Source organism: Ziziphus jujuba, chromosome 5 (assembly GCF_031755915.1).
Source record: "Ziziphus jujuba cultivar Dongzao chromosome 5, ASM3175591v1".
NCBI classification, from domain to species: domain Eukaryota; kingdom Viridiplantae; phylum Streptophyta; class Magnoliopsida; order Rosales; family Rhamnaceae; genus Ziziphus; species Ziziphus jujuba.
In genome coordinates, this window is record NC_083383.1 from 26835693 (window position 1) to 26857647 (window position 21955).

At 33.8% G+C, this 21955-nt stretch overlaps 3 protein-coding genes and 1 pseudogene across 4 annotated transcripts; 1 reads left to right on the forward strand and 3 right to left on the reverse strand.

Moving 5' to 3' along the window:
- Positions 1-470: 470 nt before the first annotated feature.
- LOC125422953 (uncharacterized) lies at positions 471-1241 on the reverse strand. The gene has a single exon (XM_048475670.2). The coding sequence runs from the start codon at positions 1215-1217 to the stop codon at positions 675-677; it is 543 nt and encodes a 180-aa protein (XP_048331627.1). The 5' UTR covers positions 1218-1241; the 3' UTR covers positions 471-674.
- A 4408-nt stretch (positions 1242-5649) lies between these two features.
- LOC107420519 (ABC transporter G family member 25) lies at positions 5650-14027 on the forward strand. Of its 2 annotated transcripts, XM_048476507.2 has the most exons (4): positions 5650-6204; positions 6411-7260; positions 12767-12808; positions 12899-14027. In XM_048476507.2, the coding sequence occupies exons 1-4, from the start codon at positions 6070-6072 to the stop codon at positions 13969-13971; spliced, it is 2100 nt and encodes a 699-aa protein (XP_048332464.2). In that variant the 5' UTR covers positions 5650-6069; the 3' UTR covers positions 13972-14027. The 2 variants fall into 2 exon arrangements, with proteins under 2 accessions (XP_048332464.2, XP_015884993.3); XM_016029507.4 differs by lacking the exon at positions 12767-12808 and having other exon boundaries at positions 5710-6204.
- Positions 14028-14240: 213 nt separating this feature from the next.
- Positions 14241-16795, reverse strand: LOC107420518 (ABC transporter C family member 3-like; annotated as a pseudogene).
- A 704-nt stretch (positions 16796-17499) lies between these two features.
- LOC125418239 (ABC transporter C family member 3-like) lies at positions 17500-20325 on the reverse strand. Its single transcript, XM_060817772.1, has 3 exons — positions 18776-20325; positions 18492-18578; positions 17500-18389 (listed from the first exon to the last, which is right to left on the reverse strand). Exons 1-3 carry the CDS (start codon positions 20108-20110, stop codon positions 17670-17672), a joined length of 2142 nt encoding a protein of 713 aa, XP_060673755.1. The 5' UTR covers positions 20111-20325; the 3' UTR covers positions 17500-17669.
- Positions 20326-21955: the final 1630 nt, after the last annotated feature.

The following is a 21955-nucleotide window of genomic DNA, read 5'->3' on the forward strand; positions in this document are numbered from 1 at the left end:
TGTTTTTATCTTAATTAATAAACAATTTTATCAAACATATACGTTTTTGCATATTTTTATTAATAGTAGTATATTTATGATCATTATCGTTTATTATAAATCAATCGATTAAGATAAATATAATATCTATTCAATATTTTAATAATTTTTACAGTTAATTTGATGATTGATTGATCAAATAAGTGAATCCTAAAGTTTTAACAAAAATTTTTATTTTTTAAAATAAATTTTTATAATTTTTTGTGAGTTTTTATCGATATTCGATAGTTTTCAATATTTACATAAAATTTTTATATTTTGAAATTTCAATATTTCTATTGAAATCGAAATTTTAAACCTTGTATATATATGTAGTTATAGGCTTTCATAATCAAAGTTAACAATGGTTAGGATATTCGGGAAATTTGCATAAAAATTTATAAAAAAATAATGGCAAAATAAACAAAAGTAAAAAGTGCACTTTTTATGGATAAGAAAATTGTCAAATAAAAACCAAATTGCATTCTCATTTTCATTTTCATCTCATAAGAATAAGATAAATTGGGATTTGGTTGGCAGAAACAGACGTTTTATTGTTACTTTGTGGGAAAAGGAAAAAAAAAAATTAATGGATTAAGAACTCTTAATTAAATAAGAATATGGAAACATGCTGAATATATAATTGCAACTAGTTATTATACATCCATCCTAGATGTTATTACAAATCCAATGCTGCTATATAATTTGATTTGTGCATTTCTAGCTGTGAGTGATGGCACAGGAAGTTTTGCCAACCCTTCTTCACAAGAATCCGAATTATCACCTGCAACTTTTATATCATAGTTTGCACTTGAGATGTCTTCATGTAGTTCACCAAGTGCACTTTGGAATGATGCAAGCACTTCTCTGTACCAGAATGCACACTGCTTGATGGGTTCACTCGTGTTGGTCTTAACCATTTCGTTAACGAAATCCAAGCTTTCTTTTGCATAAGATACCGCTAATCGAAGAGTAAGATGAGCTAGGGCATTCAAAGTCCTAACTGTTCTTGCTTTAGGGATCGTCGCAAGAGTTTCCTCGCATTCAGAAGGGTTTAAGGTTTCTTTGCAAACACTGATTACTAGTTTGCTTGATGAATTTTCTAGTGAAGGTGATTCATCATCTGCTTGTGAAGGAGAAGAAAGAAATAAGAGAACACAAATGGTGAAGGATGTCAACAAATGGCTTGGAGGATCCATTGGATGCAAAAAAAGATTTATTTTTACTTTGAAAGAGTGAAAAACTTGTCGCTAGGCTTTTATAAAGGAAGACTTTTAATTAGTTAGATTTTCGTTTTTTTGGTTCTAAAATTAGGGTAATGAGAATAGGGCTAAACATTTTAATTGCTTACTAGATATTTGCTTAAAATAGGAAGTCATAGTCTTAAAAATAACCAAAAATAACCATTGTGGTGTTACTTAACTATATATATATATATATATATTTTAAAGGAAATTAGAACCACTAGTTCATTGAGTGTTAATGGGATCGCAAGATGGCTTGTCCACTAGCTATTGGTACACGTAAAAAGTTTCCAACATCTTTGACTTTTCAAATGTTACTTGATAAAATTAATCCCGACTTTAAAAAGTTAAATTTTTTTAATAACCTTTTTCGTTATCTTTTCTTTTAATTTTTTTTTTCCCATGCGAATCATTTATTTATTTTAAGGAAAGGCAACTTCTTTTATCAAAAAAAATAAAAGAAAAAAGAAAGGCAACTTCTTCCCTTAGAATGTCAACCATTTCTTTTATTAGATATGTTTGTATTTTCTCTTCCATCGTATAATAAGTTAAGCTAATATAAGTTATCATCTTAACATTCTTAAGTATTCCATGTTTTTTTCTTTTCTTTTTTTCCTTGAAATATTCGAGTTATTTGAACACACAAAAAATAAGACATGCAAAAACAAAAGGCCTTAATGAACCCTTATAGAAATTAGGATTTGCTATGTAAAAAAACAAAGTGATTAATCAACCCTTAAAACTTAGGCTATAGCTATTCTCCAAGCAATTGTAGTAATGAAATTAAATCCACAACAATAAGTAATTGAAATGAATTGTACCAAAAAAGAAAAAAAAAAGAAAAAAAAGAAAGAAAGAAATGAATTGTACGAAATTTATAGCATGTAGAAAGAATCCTAATTAGTTTACAACACACTATGTTACAAAAGACAGATAAACTAACATGAATATAATATATCGATCTATAGGATCAATATGACAATTCTCATTTTATACCTCTAATTTTAAATCAATTCACCAAACCATTAAAGAAATTTAAAAAAATAAAAATAAAAAAAAAATTTAAAAAAAAGAAAAACCAATCCTATTCCCCAATATATATGATCACCTTAGAGTATGGGAAAGAGCAAGGCTCTCCATAACATAGCATTTGACTTTTGCAAACAACATTTTTATGTAGATAAAATAGTAAAAGTGGTTAGAGGTTGTGATCAGATGCCACTTCCAGATGGCACTCATACAGAGATTTGGATGTGGGTCATGTGGTCCAATCAAATTCAGGTAAAATGTCCTCCCCCATACCTCCATTGCAGCACAAAAAAGAGAAACACTTTCCCCCAATTTGCCACTTTGCACGCGCCCAAGCTCTCACAAACCGCGACTGGAAAACAATCCCCACTTCAAAAAAAAAATGAAAAAAACAAAACAAAGTGGGAAGACAAAGGTTTGGTGGAAATGCTGAATATAAGAGGGATAGTGAGTGGGCAGCACGTGCCACTGACTTAGTTTTTAAACACGTGGTGCTGTTTAACCCCATGAAATGGACCCCACAAGCCAACCCACCCCACCGAGAGAGAAAAGAAGGAATACAGTCTTAGTTACAAGGACCACCCACTATGAATGTCTCCATGACAGCCCAATAAGATGAGAGAGAGAGAGCCGAAGGTTACCCAAGGATTAGGGTTGACCCAATTGAGCCGAAACCTAAATGGATATGCCTACGTCACTATCATACAGAAACGCTCTTGTATTTTTAGCAAAAACTCGTAGAAGGGCAATTTGTGTAATTTTTTACCATGACGTGTCAGTTCTGGAAGACATGGACCGAAAGGTCCACAATACAGACATTGGGTTGTGCTTTTAGTTGAAAGCTGCTCTTACTCTGTCTCTGTATTTGCTTTCTCAGAACCTGGTCCTAGCAATCCAAGTAGTGAGGCTACATCACACTTAGGTTGGGGAGTTACATGCATCTTCAACGCCCATGCACGCATCTTTTTGGACTTAAACAACACAACCCCCCCCCCCAAAACAAAAAAAAAAACAAAAAAAAAAAAAATCAATTTCTTAATAATATTTCATGTTCACCAAACTTTTTCTTTTTGGACTTAAACAACACAAACCCCCCCCCCCCTCCCCCCTCCCAAAAAAAAAATATTTCTTAATCATAATATTTCATGTTCACCAAACTTTTTCATTTGGAAAATGGGATTGAATTTTATTATTACTTTCTTTTTACGTTTTTAATTATATATATGAAATGAGTATATGAATATGACGGTTTATTTGGCCATGTTTTTTATTTTTTATTTTCAAAATATAGAACAAAAATAATTTTCTATTATTTTATAAAAATAATAAATGTTTGTGCATTTGTATTTGAAAAAAATTTTCAAAACCCAAAAACATACTTTTAGGGACGGTGCATGCGATTTTGGATTATGCAAGGTAAATTGTCATTTATACTCTCTTTTATTAATGCTCAACCCAACATATTTTTAATTTTTTTGAAAACTATGAAAGACATGTTTTTATTATTTTTTGTTTTTTATTTTCTTTTTTATTTGTTTTTTGAAAATAATTTTTGAAAACCGATGACCAAATAATACATTTTTATTTTGAAAACAATTTTATGTTTTCAAAAACAAAAAATAGTTTTTAAAACATGTGGGGAAATAGGTCTTAGTTTCTTCTTCTTCTTTTTTGTCTTTTTTGTTTTTTTGTTAATTAAGAGAATATGGAATACCGTCGTGTTCATTTGTGTAGAGCTGTAATACATAAAGGACATGTGGACGAAATCATATTAATTGTCTGTTTTCTTTTCTTCCTAAAAGATGTTACATTAATTGTCATTTTCTATATAAAACTCAGCAAGATTAATTTTCGTTGAAAGAAAAGGCAAAAAGAAAGTGTAAGATTATTAAACTTTATTCTTAGAGTCTGGAATAGAACGGTTATACCACGTAAACATTACGATAAAATAATAAAGCATGCAGATGCTGTGTAAAATTTTCAATTATAGCGCTAAACATACTTTGTGGCTCATAGAAAATAAATAATGTTTCTTTAATCATACACTAGTGCTTTTTTTGCACCATGTTAATACAATGATTTGTACATAATAACTTTTTTTTCCTAATTAAGGTTATAGATCAAATACCCTAGCTAACTCGTTATACTAATTTTAGATAGAGTTTTGTTACTTAAATAAATGAATTCTCTTTTGTTAATTAGATAGAGCCAATTCACAAGAATTATTGATAAAATGTTTGACATTTTAATATGTTCTATAAACATATACTTTATGAATTATATATACCTAATTAGGGAACATTCTTCTTTATATTATTTTTTAAATTTTTTGTAATGATATTGAAGTATGAGAATTCGATAGAGACTATTAAATTTGGGGACTTGACAAATATTAAATATGTGTCTTGATTAAACCATGACTTGATGTTAAATATAAACTAATTCTTTCTTTGTGAAGCATAAACTAAATTACTATGACAATAGAAAGGTTGAATACAAAAGTTTTGTGTTCATCATCATTCTATCTATCATTCCCATATTAATAACCAACAAAAAATAAAAAATCCTTCACATATTATAATTAATCACCAAGTAGTGTTAATAAATATTTATATGATATAGTTAAAGTCACGAAAAAGGTTCTCATTTTTTTTTCTTCATAAATGAAAATAAAAGAAGACATATTTTAGAAAGGGATGACCCGTATCACAGTTACTCGAAACCATATAAATATAAATATATATATATATATATATACAAATTATATATATTGAGAGTCATACTCATCATTTTGATAAGCTTTTGGATTGTTCCAAAAATTTAAATTAGAAAAAGTAATAATGCTTTATAAAAATATAATGAACTACTTATTAAAAGTCTAAAATTCCATATGGACAAAATTAATTTTGTATGAACTTGTATAAATCACTAATGCATATTTAAATTTTAGCATTGAAATGTTTCGGGGAAAAAAAAAATGTTAATGATAATGTTGTCAATTTTTGCCTTTGAAGCCATTAGACAACCGATAAAAAGGTCCGGATAGTAAAGCTTTTAGATCGATCTGATGACACCGACTGTATGTATTTTTTGTTTTGTTGACATCAACATATATATAGAAAGGTTCACTACATATTTTCTTTAGTTTCGTATCCAAGACATGACCTATCCGAATCAAAGTATGATGTATTGAAACAGGATAGTTAAATGAAAAGGCGTGTCCTCTAGTAAATGCACCCCAAAATCGATCCCATCTCTCTCTCTCTCTCTCTCTCTCTCTCTCTCTTCCCAAAGTTCCTCCTTCTAAATGCACTTTTCCAAGCTTCCAAACACTAATAAAAGCTCTCTTTATCTCTATCTTTCCTTTAGTTCAGAAAAAGATGTAAGAAAGAGAATAACAAAGAAAAAAAAGAAAAAAGAAAAAAAAAAAGATATTTGGAAGTGGGGACGGTGATTAATAGAGAGAGCACTTTCCATGAACCTATCTTGAAAAGCTGCCAACTGGCACGTAGAGCTGCCACGTAGCACTTGTGCTGTGGGCGTTTCACTTTGACGTGGCATGCACTCCAACTTTAGACCTAAATAAATACCCCTGGTTGTTCCATCCCTTGGGCTCTCTCATCACTTTTGCTCTCATTTCCCATCACTCTCTTTTTCTCTCTCTCTTTCTCTTTTTCTCTCTCTCACTTTGCTTTCTCTATTACTTTCTTTTCTGTCTTTTGTTTGTAATTTTTGATACATCAAACAGCTAAGTAGGCTAAGCTCAGCTTCAAAAATAATGCCAGCACCGTTTGATGGAGTAGAGACTCCTAGTGGACACTCATCCGACGGCCCAGATCAATCCAAACATGGCCCTCGAGATTCGCGTGGCTTGCCTTCTTTAATGTCTTTTTGCACTCCCATTACTCTTAAGGTATGTCCATATATGTACTAACCAAAACCAACAGTTTCTTATCAGGTGGATTTAATACATATATAAATATCAGCTCTGCCAGGTGTTTTTCATGTGTTGGACTACCCGAGTCATACACCATCTTGACTCGTTTGACTTTTTCTACGAACTTTGACTGCCCAGGATGATTTTTTTTTTTTTTTTTTTTTTTCTCTCCTTCCATGCAGTTTGTAGACGTGTATTACCGGGTGAAAATGGAGAACAAAAACAGAGGAAACATTCGAAATATGTTTGCTAATCAATCTACCCCGTCTGATCAAAGATCAACGGCCACGATCAACAACAATCACGAAAGAACAATCCTGCATGGAATTACAGGCATGGCATCTCCAGGCGAAATCCTTGCCATCCTCGGACCATCAGGTAGCGGCAAATCAACGCTCCTCAATGCACTCGCAGGTAGACTCCATGGTCAACACGGCCTCACCGGAACAATCACCGCCAACGGTCGGAGACTCAACAAGTCGATTCTCCGGCGAACCGGGTTTGTAACCCAAGACGACGTTCTTTATCCTCATCTAACGGTTCGAGAAACCCTAATCTTCTGCTCGCTTCTCCGACTTCCTCGGACGCTGAGCAAGAAAGAGAAAATTTCCGTCGCCGAGTCGGTGATCTCGGAATTGGGATTGGAGAAATGCGAGAACACCATAATAGGAAACAGCTTTATAAGGGGAGTTTCGGGGGGAGAGAGGAAAAGGGTGAGCATAGCTCACGAAATGCTTGTGAACCCCAGTTTGCTGATCCTAGACGAGCCGACTTCCGGTTTGGATTCCACGGCAGCTCACCGGCTGGTGACGACGTTGGGATTGCTTGCTCAAAAGGGAAAGACCATCGTGACGTCGATGCACCAGCCGTCGAGCCGGGTTTACCAGATGTTCAACTCCGTTCTTGTTCTGTCGGAAGGGAGGTGCTTGTTTTCCGGGAAAGCAAACGAGGCTATGGCTTACTTTGAGTCGGTTGGTTACTCGCCGTCTTTTCCTATGAATCCTGCTGATTTTCTGCTTGATCTCGCTAATGGTACGTCAAACTTTCTTTTTTTCAGACCACCTTTTATATATGTATATGTGTATGAATTTTTGTATTTTTCTTGCTCTCCTTTTTTCTTTCTTTCATTGGGTGGATTTAGAATTTTTTGTTTTTCTGGGTTTTCTTTAATTTTCATTTCCTTCTATTAGCTAGTTAGTTTTCTTTCGTCTCCTTTACGATAATTTTTGTTTTTGTTTGTGCTTCTTTAGAAAAAGTTTCTTGAAAAATTAGTATTTACTGACTTTGGTTAGAAATTCTGGAAACTTGAAGCATTTCTAAAGAAATTGTCTAAATCCTTTCGAAAACTGAATTTCAGAAGCTTTGTCAACAATTGCTTAATCATAGAAAAAGAAAGGGAATGGGGAAGAAATAGCTAGCCAGTTAGCTAGATAGCTATACGGCATGGTTATTAAAAAATAATAAAATTTAAAGACTAGTATGGATGGTCAGAAACACGAGTTCATAATTGTCAAAACTTCGGCCTAAATTAATGACATATGAAATTCAATGGTCCAAGTTACCGGCAACAATGGACCCGTAATACCCCCATGTAAATGGGTCCAACTTTTATACTCCAATGTCTAATTATGTAACCCATTATGATTAGATGCATTTATATTCATGTATCACAACCTTAGCTATAATTGATTTTGTAGACTATACATGATATATGTATGTACACAACTTCCCACTACCTGGATTAATAGTTGTCTTCCTCTTTGATGTATATATACCCTTTTGCGTTAATAGATACTTAGTAAAGTAAATTACTTTTGCTGCATCGTATCATAAATATATTTATAGAAATAAAATTAAGGGGAAAGCTTTGTTGTTTTTGGTTTTTGTTTTTTGTTTTTTTTGGTAAAAGTTTTTGGTTTTTGTTGGGAAGCTTAATTAGTGGTCCTTTGAATATATATTAATTAGATACGTAGTGGGGTTTGATATTTGAATAGCAGTAGCAGCTGAGAGTGGCAAAGAAATGTTGTCTATCTAGTGCCTTCCACGCGTTCCCCTCCTTTCCTTTCTTACAATGGATGGTTAGTCTTCTCCTTAAATTCCTTTTTAAGCCAGCTCTCGATTTGACCCCCCTTTCTTTTCTATGTTTTCTTTTTCTGTTGCCCACTTTCTGGTATTGAAAATTTGCTATCACTATTTTTTGTTTGGTTTTTCCTATACTTAGCTCTGTTTTAATAATATCGCCAAATAAATAATTATATGTATACACGCACATATAAAACTCCTCTCTTCTTATAAGTCTTATATAACATATATATACACACACATATATAATTGATTCACTTTTCAAATAGTTTAATTTTTTCTATTTTTTTTTTTTAAATAACGGTATTTCAACATCATAGATCACAGTTTGTAAAGTGGTAAATAAACGTTAATCCATCTGGCCTAAACCGTTGGATGTACATGTTTAACTTCTAAAATGATAAATCAAAAATTCTTCTTTTTTTTTGTTTTTTTTTTTTTTTTTCCCCTGATAGATTGTTATCTTGAACCTGAGCCTCACACATAGAGGAATGTGAAACATTGGTGATTTATAACATATAAAACTATGGTAACACAATATCCATGCTATAATGTGGGTGCGGTAAATTGCTAATTACCACATCAAAAATGATTTGTCAAATATGTTGATTTGTAGAATAAGATGGAGGTTTATAAAGTGGGTGGTAAATAGCGTTTGTGGTGAATTTTTGTGTCATGGAGCACTCTTTTGAGTGGGAATTATTTTGTATATATGTACGGAATAACTTATCGTGAAGCTCCAAAGTTGTCCAAGATTTATCGTGTTTGGTAGGCAGATTTAGGGGATGGTACAAGATATATGCGTATAATGGAACCCACATCATATACTTTTCTACAGGGAACCAATGGTCTTCTGGACTTTAGAGCATTTCCTTAGCATCACGATATATGTGATTGAATTTACTTTTTGTTTGTGTGAGATAATAAAGGTCTTCAGTAAATGCATGAAATTTGTTGTACGACCGAGTTGACCCACTCTGATTGGAGGGTTGTGATTGGCAATTGGATAGCTCTGTCTGTGCCCTTCCATAAACTTTAAATCACTTCTTGATTACTTTGACACACATAAAAAAATTTCCACTTATCTTTTTTGAGTAATTTTTTTTAATATTTAAATTTATACATTTTTGTTGTTTAGGTTGTTCTCTTAGTTAGAAAATCCTTAGAAAAAGCAAATTAATAGGTTTTTTATTCAACGAGCAAGTAGATTATATAAAAGTAGGAAAAAAAAAAGAAAAAAGAAAAAAAAGAGAGGAAGTGAACTACTAAAGTTTGTTCTTTTTTATTAAAAAAATAATAATAAACTTTACAAAATTAATAATTACTTATTTGTACACATATTATGTGAAAAATATTATAGACTAACTATGAAGAATATGAATTAATGGGGTTATTACTCACTCCCCCCTCCCCCCCCCCAAAAAAAAAAAAAAAGAATTAATTGGGTTATTAGTTATTTATAATTTTTAGCATGAGAATGAGAAGAAAACTTGACAGCAAAAATGAAAATGAGTAAAAAAATCAGAACTAGCCATGTGCGGAGCACCAGGGCATAAACTATAAGCTTCATATTATTAATAAATGCATATGTCAGTACATCAATGTTAGAGATAGGTAGATGAATGGTGTTCAATTCAATAGCTAGATAATGCATAATAAATAAATATATTTTATATATAGGCGCGCGCGCGCACAAACACACACACACAAACAAGGTGAAAGTGGTCTTTGACTAGGAATTTTTATCATTTAGGACTCTATCTAAGGGCATAGCATATGGAACTTTCAATTTTTTAGAGAATAAACTATACTTAATTTGGGGGGTGTCTTTGAATCATAAAAACTTTCCATTAAAAGAATTCTTAGACATCATGATGCTAATGTGGATTAATGAAGTGGAGAAGCTGATGACGACACTCGTTGCGTGAGAAACCATCAAATTAATTATTCAAAAAATTAAAAAAAAGAAAAAAAGAAAAATAAAAGCATATATTTTTTTCAAATGTGGCGCATCTCCTTCTTGTCCCCTTCATGATTATATATAACGGTGTTTGTTTTTTTAATTTGCCATGGATATCAAGGGCTCATTCCCTTGTAGACCATTGGGCATAACAACATTAGAGAAAGGAAAGAGAGCAGGTAGGATTTTAAATTAAAGATTTAGTTTCAATTTAAATCTATAGGGGACCCATCCTTTATAAACCATGGATTAAGCTATTAGAGTGTTTTTTATTGACCATTGAGGTGATAATATCATCTTGTTCTATAAGGTCAAACTATCATTTAAGTAAATTTTGCGGTATAGGTCTTTCCTTCTTTATTTATTATTATTATTATTATAAGGTAAAGTGATGACATAAGCATAGACACATTATTTAGCGCTTATAGGGTTGTAGTGGTATGCATTTCAAACTTTTATGGTACTTTTTTGGATCAACATGCAGGAAGATGATATGTTATAAGTGGGTCATTTATATATATAATTGGTAAGCCACATAATTAATCTTAGTGCTTTAGTTTTTTCCTTTTTAACCCCATTTCATGTACGATTAACATGTCAATATCACTTAGGTCAAGAACTGCTACAAATTTTAGTGATGCTGTCCTCATAAATTTTTCACAAGCAAAGCACTTGTCTATATATATATTACATTATTATATAAATTAAGTAAAAATTCTATAATGTGGATGAATGCATGTTAAAAATTTGTGGATGCCTACATTATGAAAGAACTATTATATAAGGCATATAAAATTAATATTAAATGCAATTTTATATTGTCATACTTATACAACTTATTATATTGGCCATTTAGAAAGGAAAAATTTTAAATTAAAAAAAAAAAAAAAAAAAAAAAAAAAAAAAAAAAAAAACATATAAGCTGTCCCATAAACATTGCTTTGTACCAATATATATATTTTGACCCTCAAACTCATCATCATGTGCATGCATTTTCATTTGGAAACATTCTTTATATTTGCTAAAAGTGTCTTTCTTCGCTGCTACTGTCTTCCTCTTTTTCCTCTTCCTTTTCATCTGCAATTTTTTTTCTTTTAAAGGAACTCTTTTGCCAAATTTTATAACTTAGGATACGTAGAAGAGCAACACGTGTTGGGTTGCTTTGCATCTCCTTAAGTATTCTATCCGCAAAAGTTTTCAACTTTTTATTGGTCTAAATTCCTTTTTTTAAAAAGAAAATAAATAAATAAATAAAAGAAGAAGAAGAAGAAGAAAAGTATTAGATTTAATTTCTTGGAGAAAACAGAAGTGGTGGCCGTGGTGGCCCAAACCTCTGGTGGCAGCACCAACCTCAGTGGACTCCCACCTTACCACCAACATTGGTCAGCGTTTTTAATTTACTAAACTACTTAAATCAGTCGCTTTAGATATGTTTCGTTGAATAAGTGGTTTAGATATGTGGATATATATGCGTGCTATACTTGTTCATTATATGCTTTTTCTATATGACATGGTGTTTTACACACCTTTATATTGATCGAAAGAAATATTGATTTTTTTATTTATTGTGCTGTTTCTTACCACCTATATTCAACTTCTTCTTTTTTAAGTAATCGGAAGATATGATTACGTGGCACTCTCCTATTTGATGGATCAATATGACCATCCCACCATGTCATTATAAGTGTGTGCGTATATATATCTTCTATGTTTCTTTGGTGAAGTTCCTGTGCTTAATATGCCCACTTTTGCATATATTTGATTCCTCATACAAAAGAGCTTTCTGTCTCTTTCTCTTTCTCAAAATGGGAATAAAAAAAAATTAGGAGTCCTACTGTTTTGACAGCCTTCCTATCTTTTGCTTTTAAATCAAATATGTTAACCAATCTAATGATTCCTCTGTATTTGTTTTCCCAAGGTTCTACGTACGTGGGGCCTTATTTATTTATTTAGTTATTCTTATATTCTAAAGTTTCAAGCATATTTTGATAGTTACATTAGTAATGCCAAAAAAAATAGAAGGTAGTAGCGCCAAGTCATAGAATAAATGGAAAAAAGAAAATATAGCTATCACCAAATATATACTATAATATATAGTAGCTAGTGAATTCCAGATAAAATTACAGTAAAATAGTGTTGAAGAAGCATTTTTTTTTTTTTTCCCCTGTAAAACTACAAGCCCTGCATCTTTCCCCTACTTTCTTTCATGTAAAGAATACTAGAATATTTATTAGGTAACATGGGGAATAAATCTAAAAGGTATGATTTTTTTTTTTTTTTCCTTAAATCCAGAGGATATGATTGCTTCACTAATATATATCCACACGCATACATAAATTTTCTATTAAGCATCTGACACCTGATTGTGATTCACGCAAATTCGAATTACATGTAGGTTGAAAGCAATGCCCAACAAATAAATCTCTTAGTTAATGAGTTAATACTTAAAACTCTACTTGAATAAATAGCAAACTTTAGTATTTGTTATGTCATTAGGCACCCAACACAAAGTGAAAAGTACGTTCCCAAATCAAAACTGTATGTATATGTACAAGTTCATAGTTTTTTTAATCAAGTTTATAGTGGAATAAAATTAGATAAGTTGACCAATATTTTTGGATTATGCAGGTGTATGCCAAATTGATGGAGTAAGTGAAAGAGATAAACCCAATGTGAAGCAAAACCTGTTTTCCTCTTACAACACCCTGTTAGCTCCAAAAGTAAAAGCTCTTTGCATGGACAATTCTTCTAACATTCAAACCAGAGAAACAGCTAATTCTTCAAACAGTAGTGAGATTGTTAGCCATTCTTCTTCCAAGCAAGAAAAAAGAAATAGCTGCAGAATTGGCTTTTCAAGTTGGTTCAATGCTTTCACCATTCTGTTGCAAAGAAGTCTCAAGGAAAGAAAGCACGAGTCGTTCAATACCCTCAGAGTTTTCCAAGTGATTTCTGGTGCAATATTGGCTGGTCTAATGTGGTGGCATTCTAACTACTTAGACATTCAAGATCGCCTTGGCCTTCTCTTCTTCATTTCCATCTTCTGGGGTGTCCTTCCCTCTTTCAACTCTGTTTTTGCTTTCCCACAAGAACGTGCCATTTTCATGAAGGAACAAGCTTCTGGCATGTACACTCTCTCTTCGTATTTCATGGCTCGAATCGTTGGTGATCTTCCTATGGAGCTCATCCTTCCAACCGTCTTCCTCATCATTTCGTATTGGATGACCGGACTACAACCCCAATTGGGTGATTTTCTTCTCACATTGTCGGTGCTTTGGGGATACGTTGTTGTTTCACAAGGACTTGGACTTGCTTTTGGTGCAGCTATCATGGATGCCAAACAGGCTTCCACACTGGTAACTGTGACAATGCTAGCTTTCGTCTTGACAGGAGGATACTACGTGCATAAGATGCCATCTTCGCTTTCATGGATGAAATATTTGTCCTCAACATTCTATACTTACAGGCTTCTAGTCAATGTCCAATATGGAGATGGGAAAAGGATTTTGACATTGCTGGATTGTGATGGTGATTCTGATCATTACCACCATCGAAGTAGAGACAAAGCAGCAAGTTGCAAGTTTGTGGAAGAAGATGTTGCAGGTCAAATTAGCCCTGTGGTCAGCATATCTGTGATGTTGTTTATGTTTGTTGGGTATAGGCTGTTGGCCTACATTGCCTTGAGGCACAATAGCAAACTCTAGCTAAATTGATATATAATTTTTATTATATAATGTTATTAATTATTAGTAATATTTTATGGGTTCTTGTGTAAAAAAAAATGCATGGGAACTGGTAACTGTAATCTTGCAAAATGATATTAATTATATTAAAGAAAGTTGATTCATTCCTGCTTGCATTTGAATGTACTACTCAAAGTTTGACTTGGCTATTGATTAAGATTAACCAAATGAATCTTTAATTAAGAGAGTTGGTGCAAAATTAATGTTTTGTTATCCGCATGCAACATAAACTGAACAACATATAGTCTTGTGCAACCTCCATATAAATCAAGTAATCTCTATAAAATGATTGTTAATATTTGGTCATAAGTGGTTGGTTACTCATATCACCATGTACGATGTAATTTCTCGTGTCTTACCTAATGGCATGAAGTTCTATTTATTGCAATTAAATTTTGTCATAGTTTTCGAGATTTGTACATTGCTTATTTAATAAAATCTCTGCAGAAAAACAGTGAGCCTACAACATTTATATATCCAGCAATTAATTTCTGGATAAAGTTGCTGATCCAAATCTACTTTTCATCTTTGGACGTTTATTAGTGTTTTTCTTTTTTCTTGGACATTTATTGATATGTTTGCATACAAGCAGGACAGAAAACTGGCTGCAATTGTCAGCATAGACATCTTTTCTGGTTGTTTCCAGGGCAAATTCATTAAAATCAGCTTAACCAAAATCTAAATCTCAGAATGGCACAACGGAAAAAGAAAGAGAAGAGAAAAAAAAAAAAAAAAAAAAGGATTATGTAGAGTGAAATGAAGAAATAAAGTAAGAAGAGGAAGAGAATGAGAGAAATAAATATGAAAATCAATCCATTGAGACTGCAATGGCCAGAGATATGCCCTGTTTATTATATATGTGGTGCTAACGGCTAAGTGAACATAAAAATGTCCTGCTTTACCACCTAATTTTCGGGGAAAAAAAAGAAATGGCTCACAAACCCAAGTCTGTCTTTTATAAGTTTCTTATTTTTTCTTTTGTTATTACCTTTTTTTGGTAGAAAAACCGAGAGTTTCTGAGGTTTTATCACTTGGAAAATTTTCTTTAATTATAGGAGGAGGTTCTTCTTTAGACAACACTCACAAACTTTTCTCATCATTATAAGAAACTGAATAACTCAAATGCCATTTGTAGAATGTAGCATTGGGATGCATTTCAATTTTGCAGCCAACTATTAAAAATTGGAGCCAGACCTTGTACTATATTCTGCCACAAGTTGCGCAAATGATGATGACTTGTTTTCTAGCAACCTCTTTGGAGAATCATATTCTTCGATAACCCCTGCATGAAGATCAAGTGGAGTAAGGAAAATGAATATTGATTTGAAAGATGGTAACAAAGAGAGTAAGAATATAGATTCATATGGCAATGCATACCATGACTTAGAAGGAGAACCATGCACTGTCAAGAACAGATGTTATACGATGTGCAATGATAATAACCGTGCAATCAGAAAAGTGTTGACGAATTGTCTGCTGAATAAGATTATCTGTAGCTGTATCGACGGATGCTGTGGCTTCGTCGAGCACCAAAACCTTGCTTTTCTTGAGTAGCACACGGCCAAGACACACCAGCTGCCTCTGTCCCATACTCCAATTCTCTCCATTTTCAGCAACTGTGGCACCCATTTGAACATGTGATGAGATCCCAGGACATTGAAAAAAAAAAGGAAAAAAAGAAACCGAAACACACAGCTACTTCATATATAACCTTATGTTTTGAAATAAGGGACAATTTTGTTTACCTCCTCTCCAAGTTTTGCATAAATACAAGAAGCCACCATTGGTTTTCAGATTCATCAATTAACATCAGTATTACTAGCTAGGATTGGTTTCAAATGATGAAAGAAAACTGTTCATTTTAAAGGTAGAGGAACTGTCTAATGGGTTTTTAAACATGTGGTGGCTTCCTGTAAATTGGTCAAACATTAAGAGAACTCGATGATAATTTCCCTTTTGAATAACCCTTTAAACAAACCTGTTGAATCAAGCTTCCCTTCCTTCTTCCGAATGTCATCTCCAAGTTGGCACTTGTCCAGGGCCTAAAACATTTTAGAGAGACAATAAAAAATAATAATAATAAGAAGAAGAAGAAGAAGAACTGTTGGAATAGAACAGATCTTCCTATCTTTAAGTGAAAAAAAAAAAAAAAAAATCCTACCGCCCATATTTGTTCATCCGTGTACTCTTCAAGAGGGTCTATGTTGCTTCTTACTGTTCCTTCAAACATAGTTGGATCCTGAGGGATAATGCTCAGCCTAGAGCGCAAATCGTGCAATCCAACCAAAGAGATGTTGATGCCATCTATCATAATATGACCTGCAGCAGGTTCAACAATTCTGAAGAGTGTTTGTATGAGAGTTGATTTGCCACTTCCTGTTCTCCCTACAATGCCAGTTTTCATTCCACCAGGAAAAGTGCAAGTGAGACCTCACAAGACAAGAGGCATGTGTGGGGCGTATCGGACCTACATTGTACTTGTTGATATCAAATTATAGAATAACGCACAAAACCATACACATGGAAGTCCTTGCATAATGCAAGAGTACGTTTGGTGTGGAACAAATAATCAGCAGTATAAATTACCTGCAGATCACGTATTTCAATTTCTCCATGGGATGGCCAACAACAATGTGGCTGGTTTGATTCTAATACAATAGGAGGCTCACTTGGGATACTTGTGTATTGAAATATCCTCTCAACTGATATAATTTTATTGTTCATATTGCAAAGATTCCAAATAAGCCACGATTGTGTCATGCTTAGATTAAGTCCATATGTTACAGCTAAGCCCGCAATGCCTGCAAAAACCAAAGAAACAGTTTTAACATAAAAATAAGAGTACAAATAACAATGAAATGGCTTAAATAAGACTTGCCTGTATCTATTGTTCCCTCTGGAACTGAAATTAAGAAAAGCAAAGTGAAGGCAAATGCAATAGAAGACAGCATATCCGAGCGGAAGCACAGCCATTCCATTACACCAGCAAGATGAAACCTAGGTCGGGAAAATCCATCCATCAGTCTCATGTTTGTGTCTTGAAATCTTGCAATTTGATCAAAGCTTCTTATGGTTTTTGAGCCTGAAATTGTTTCAGCAAAATGTTGGATCACTGGAGCTTTGCAGACACCAACTAACCGTGCTAGTTCTCGTGCTGAAGGCATGTAGTATTGCTGCACAATTTATAAGATATCTAAGGTTTGATGAATGCATGCTGCAAAATATTCTTCCTGTTTTACTTCCTAATAAGTTTTACTAAAAGCAAAGGCACCAGACAGCAAAGGTTTTTTCAATAAGATAGCAAAATATGAGCAAAAATCATAAATAAGACAAGAATAGAACATCATAAGGATTTTGTCACAAAAACAATGCAGTAAAAGAATAGAACAGCCATATTAAAAAGCTACATTAGATGTCAAGAAGCAAACTCATCTTTTTAGCATCTTGTTTAGCTTCATAAATAAGACAAGACAAAATGTGTACCTGATACCAGATACAGGCTGCGGTAACTGGCATAAAAAACGATAAAGACCTGCCACACAACCTGGGACATTACTGCAATTATTCCCACGAGCTGGATAAAAGTGAAAGCAAATGTTCCAACTTGAAAAGGAATATTCAGATCCACTTCACTTTGGTCAGTAGAAGCCTGCAAGAATTCAAAGTCGCATTAACGAGACTGTTGTGACAACACTCAGATTAAAGCAGTGTGCATAAACATAAAATTCGCTTACCCTGTTGAGGATTCGTCCACTTGGAGTGGCATCAAAGAATGACATGGGAGCATGGAAAATGCAGTGATGCATTTTATTAAAGAGTAGAGTTGCTGTCTTATACCCAGCTGTTGCAAGTAGAGTAACTCTTGTAAGGATACAAAATGAACTTCCAATGGCCAAAGCAAAATAGACAAGCATAAGTGTAGCTTCTCCAACAACGGGCTCTATATCTTTTGAGATGGGAGTTGCCCAAACCATCCAATAATTGCTTCCAATTTGAAGGATCTGAAAACAGACTTGTGCAAGAAAGATACAAGGAACTAGAGCTCCTCCATTTGATAGTGTGAGATATTTACAATAGACCGATAACCCAACTCCACCTTTTTCTCTCTCTTCTTCTTGAACAAGTTGTCCTTCTGGCACAACTCCATAAGTTTTATTGTTTTGAGCATATTTATTCTCTACCTTCTCCATAACCTCATTTGTGCTAGTAAAGCATATATCTTTTGTATACAAACTTATGTTTTCAACTGTCCTTGCTTCTAAACTGTTGATTGTAGACAAAGCTTTCTTGTGCGCACCCACAAGTTCCATAAAATCAGCTCCTGAATTAAGAAGATCATTGTACTTCCCATATTGGGTAATCACTCCATCTTTCATGACCTAATAAATTGAGATAGGTTTTAGTTGATAGATGTAAATGCATAACACTTCATTTCTTTTTTATATCGACATCAAAACAAACAAGCTCAATGAGTTGCTTACCAATATTAGATCAGCAGCAGGTAAAAACTCCAGCTGATGAGTAACATAAATCACTGTTTTGAAACTCAAAAGACGAAGCAAGCATTCCTGTTGCACAAATATGAAGCAAAGAGGTTACTGGCATTCACTTCAAGGATTGATAACAAGTACAATGAAAATAGAAGGGCATCAAAGTGAGTACCTAAGCAAATGCATATATGAGTATATCTGATTCCATTTAAACAAACTAATAGAGGGAAATCTTGGTTAAACGAAATGACATCAAAAACAAGAATATGAATTACCTTGAAAAGGTGGGATCCAGTATGAACATCCACAGCACTAAATGGATCATCAAACAGATAGATATCAGCATCCTGGTACAAGGCACGCGCAATTTGTATTCTTTGTTTTTGTCCTCCACTCAAATTAATTCCTCTCTCCCCAATTACTGTTTGATCACCAAATGAGAGGATTTCCAAGTCCTTATTCAGGGAACATGCTTGTAGAACCCGCTCATACCATTCTCTGTCCATCTCCTTGCCAAATAAAATGTTTTCTTCTATTTTGCCACTCTGTATCCATGGTGACTGTGGAACATAGGCCTTTGTCCCACACAATTTAAGAGTCCCAGATATCTTTGGAACTTCTCCTAGGATACACGAAAGCAAGCTCGACTTGCCTGAGCCAACATTACCACAAATAGCAACCTTCATTCCATGGGACACTCGAAAATTAATATGTTTCAATGTTGCATTTGGGGAAGATAAGTCCCAGGAGAAAGTTCCATCAAATATCTCAATCGCCAAATCAGAACTGCCTCTCGGAAGCTTCTCTATAACATTTGGTTGCAAGCCATCAAGGCTCAAAAATGAAGCTATTCTATCAAGGGATACCTTCGTTTGCGCAATCATAGAAATTGCGCCTGGGAGTTCAAAGATAGGCTCTTGAAGAATCCTAAATGTTGCTAGTGCAGTTAAGATCTTCCCAGATTCAAGTGGGGTCCCAAACAGAATACAAGCACCAAAAGTGACAACAGATACAAATGTTGGGGCACACCAGAAGACAAATGTTGTCATGGATGAAGTGTAAACCAATTTTTTCAACCAATTTTCTTCAGATTTCCGCAGCTCAATAATCCTAGACAAAAACTTCATCTCCCATGCTTGCAACTTGAGAATCCTTATGTTCCTCAAAATCTCAGATGTAGCCTTCATCCTTCTATCTTTTGACTCCATCAACTTTTCCTGATAATTCTCTTGCAAGTTTGCCAAAGGGGCAGTCAACAACATTATTAGTACAGTTGCAACGAATGCTGCAATTGCAGCAAAACCAAGATTTTTATACAAAATTACCAATGCCAAAGCAATTTGGACAATGGCCATCCATATATCGTGCATGCACCAACTGAAATCACCAACTCTTTCAGCGTCAACAGTCATGAAATTGATAATCTCTCCACTAGTATGCTCTTGCTTGGATTGACATGATAGGGTCAAACCCTTATTATATATTACCGCAACCAAAACTGCTTGGATCCTTACTCCAATCTGCTGCACCATAAAGAACCATTGCCTCGCTGAGAGGCACTCCACAATCTTTGCAAGAAAAAAATATAGAAACCAAAATATAGCCCTCATTTTTTAACTCCATTCGCCCATTGAGGTATTGAACAAAAGTATCAATAAGATATGGACCAACATAACAAGACCCCGTGTATAGCAGGATGAGAAGGCTGTGAAAATTATCTCTTTCCAAGCTGTGAATATTAATGCTTTCGTCAAATTAAGTGTTGTCACTCTTCTAGTGGAACCACACTCCAATTCGAGCTTGTTTTGAAAAGTTGAAAATGCACCAGCTACGCTATCACCGGGGTCAAGTTGAGGAACATCCTCAAGGTCTAAAGTCTTCTTATTGCCAACGGCAATTAGAGAACCAACCCAAGAGAAAGTAAGAATGCTTAGAATTCCAGCACTAGAAAAAGGAGTTACAGTTGCATCCCCTTTGTACTTGTTACCTACACTAGCACTACCATTCAAAAGGGGTTCTTCAGGACAAGTATCTTCACCTTCTTTCTTCTCACAAAATAATACGTACATAAAAAACAAACCCGTAACAGCAGAAACAATATCAGAAACCAAGGATTGAATGGGTAAGGATACGTGTTTAGTTTGAAGAACAATGTGTATAACAAGGCAATAGCAAGAAATGGAGAAGTAGAAAGCCCACCAAACTCTCAATAGATATGGAAACTTTGGCTCCCCGGAACTGAAGAATTTAGCAAGCAAATAAACAGAAAGGGCAACCCAAGCTAGTGTTCTGAGGGCCAAATCCAAAAGGGTTATTATCTTTTCTTCAGACCAACTTCCATTTCTATACCAATAGAAGTAGTACACTAAACTCAATGCAAGATTAAAAACGGAAATACCCAAACAACAAATTAAAGTCTGTCCATGGAACAAACTTCTGATTTTCTGAACCCTCTGTTTTAGACCCTCTTCATGAACATCTCTGATCAATTTCTTGCACACCCATAAGACAAACAGTACCAAAAACAAAACCAGGTGTAATGAACCAGAAATCCCATGTAGGAAAACAGGTTTAATTAGGAGTTCAGTACCTGATAAGTTTATTACCGATGAGTAATGGTAGCATGGCAAGATTCTCACACCCTGTTTTGATGAACCAAGAAGTTCCATCTTTTGGAGCTTAGCTGATGAAATGAAATGGGTACATAAAAGAGTAAGCTGGACGGAATTGGAATGAATTAGATTCACAAGAACTAGTGACTAGCCCTTCAATACAAAGTTGTGTACTGATCCAGTAAGCAATTTCAGTATAGACTTATGAATATAATAATTAGATTCAACATGTAGGTACAATAATTTAAAATCTGTGACATATTACCACTTATATTAAATCTAAGGGTTCCAAACGATTGGACCCACCCATCATGTGCTCATTGGAGTCTTATTATATGTATATAATATTTCTATATATATATATATATATATAGACTCATGCAGGAAATTTGATGATTATGGAGTCCAAGTCCAAAAATTAAAAGACAAAGTTGGTGGTGGACTTGACTTTCCTTCCTTGGAATAGGTTAACTTGGTGTGCAAGAAATCATGGGCAAAGGCTTTGGTGAATTTTCCATTAAAAAATGTGAACAGAGAAAGAAAGATATAAAATGGCCGCTGGTGGAATTATTGACAGGATTAGAAGCTTTGTTTTCAAGTTGCAGTCAGAATCCGACTTGCTTGATCTTCGTTTCCTAGTTGAGTATTATAAAATGTTGAATCTAGAATTTTTTAATATCGCAAGAAAGACTCTTATGGAATGAGAATAATTACTAAATTATGCAATATATTTCAATAACATTATAATTGTTTTTCCTAAAAAAGAAAAGAAAAAAAAAGGTGAAAAATATATATTATTTTTTAAGGATAGGATTTTTTAAAAAGAAGACTAATGTCCTAATC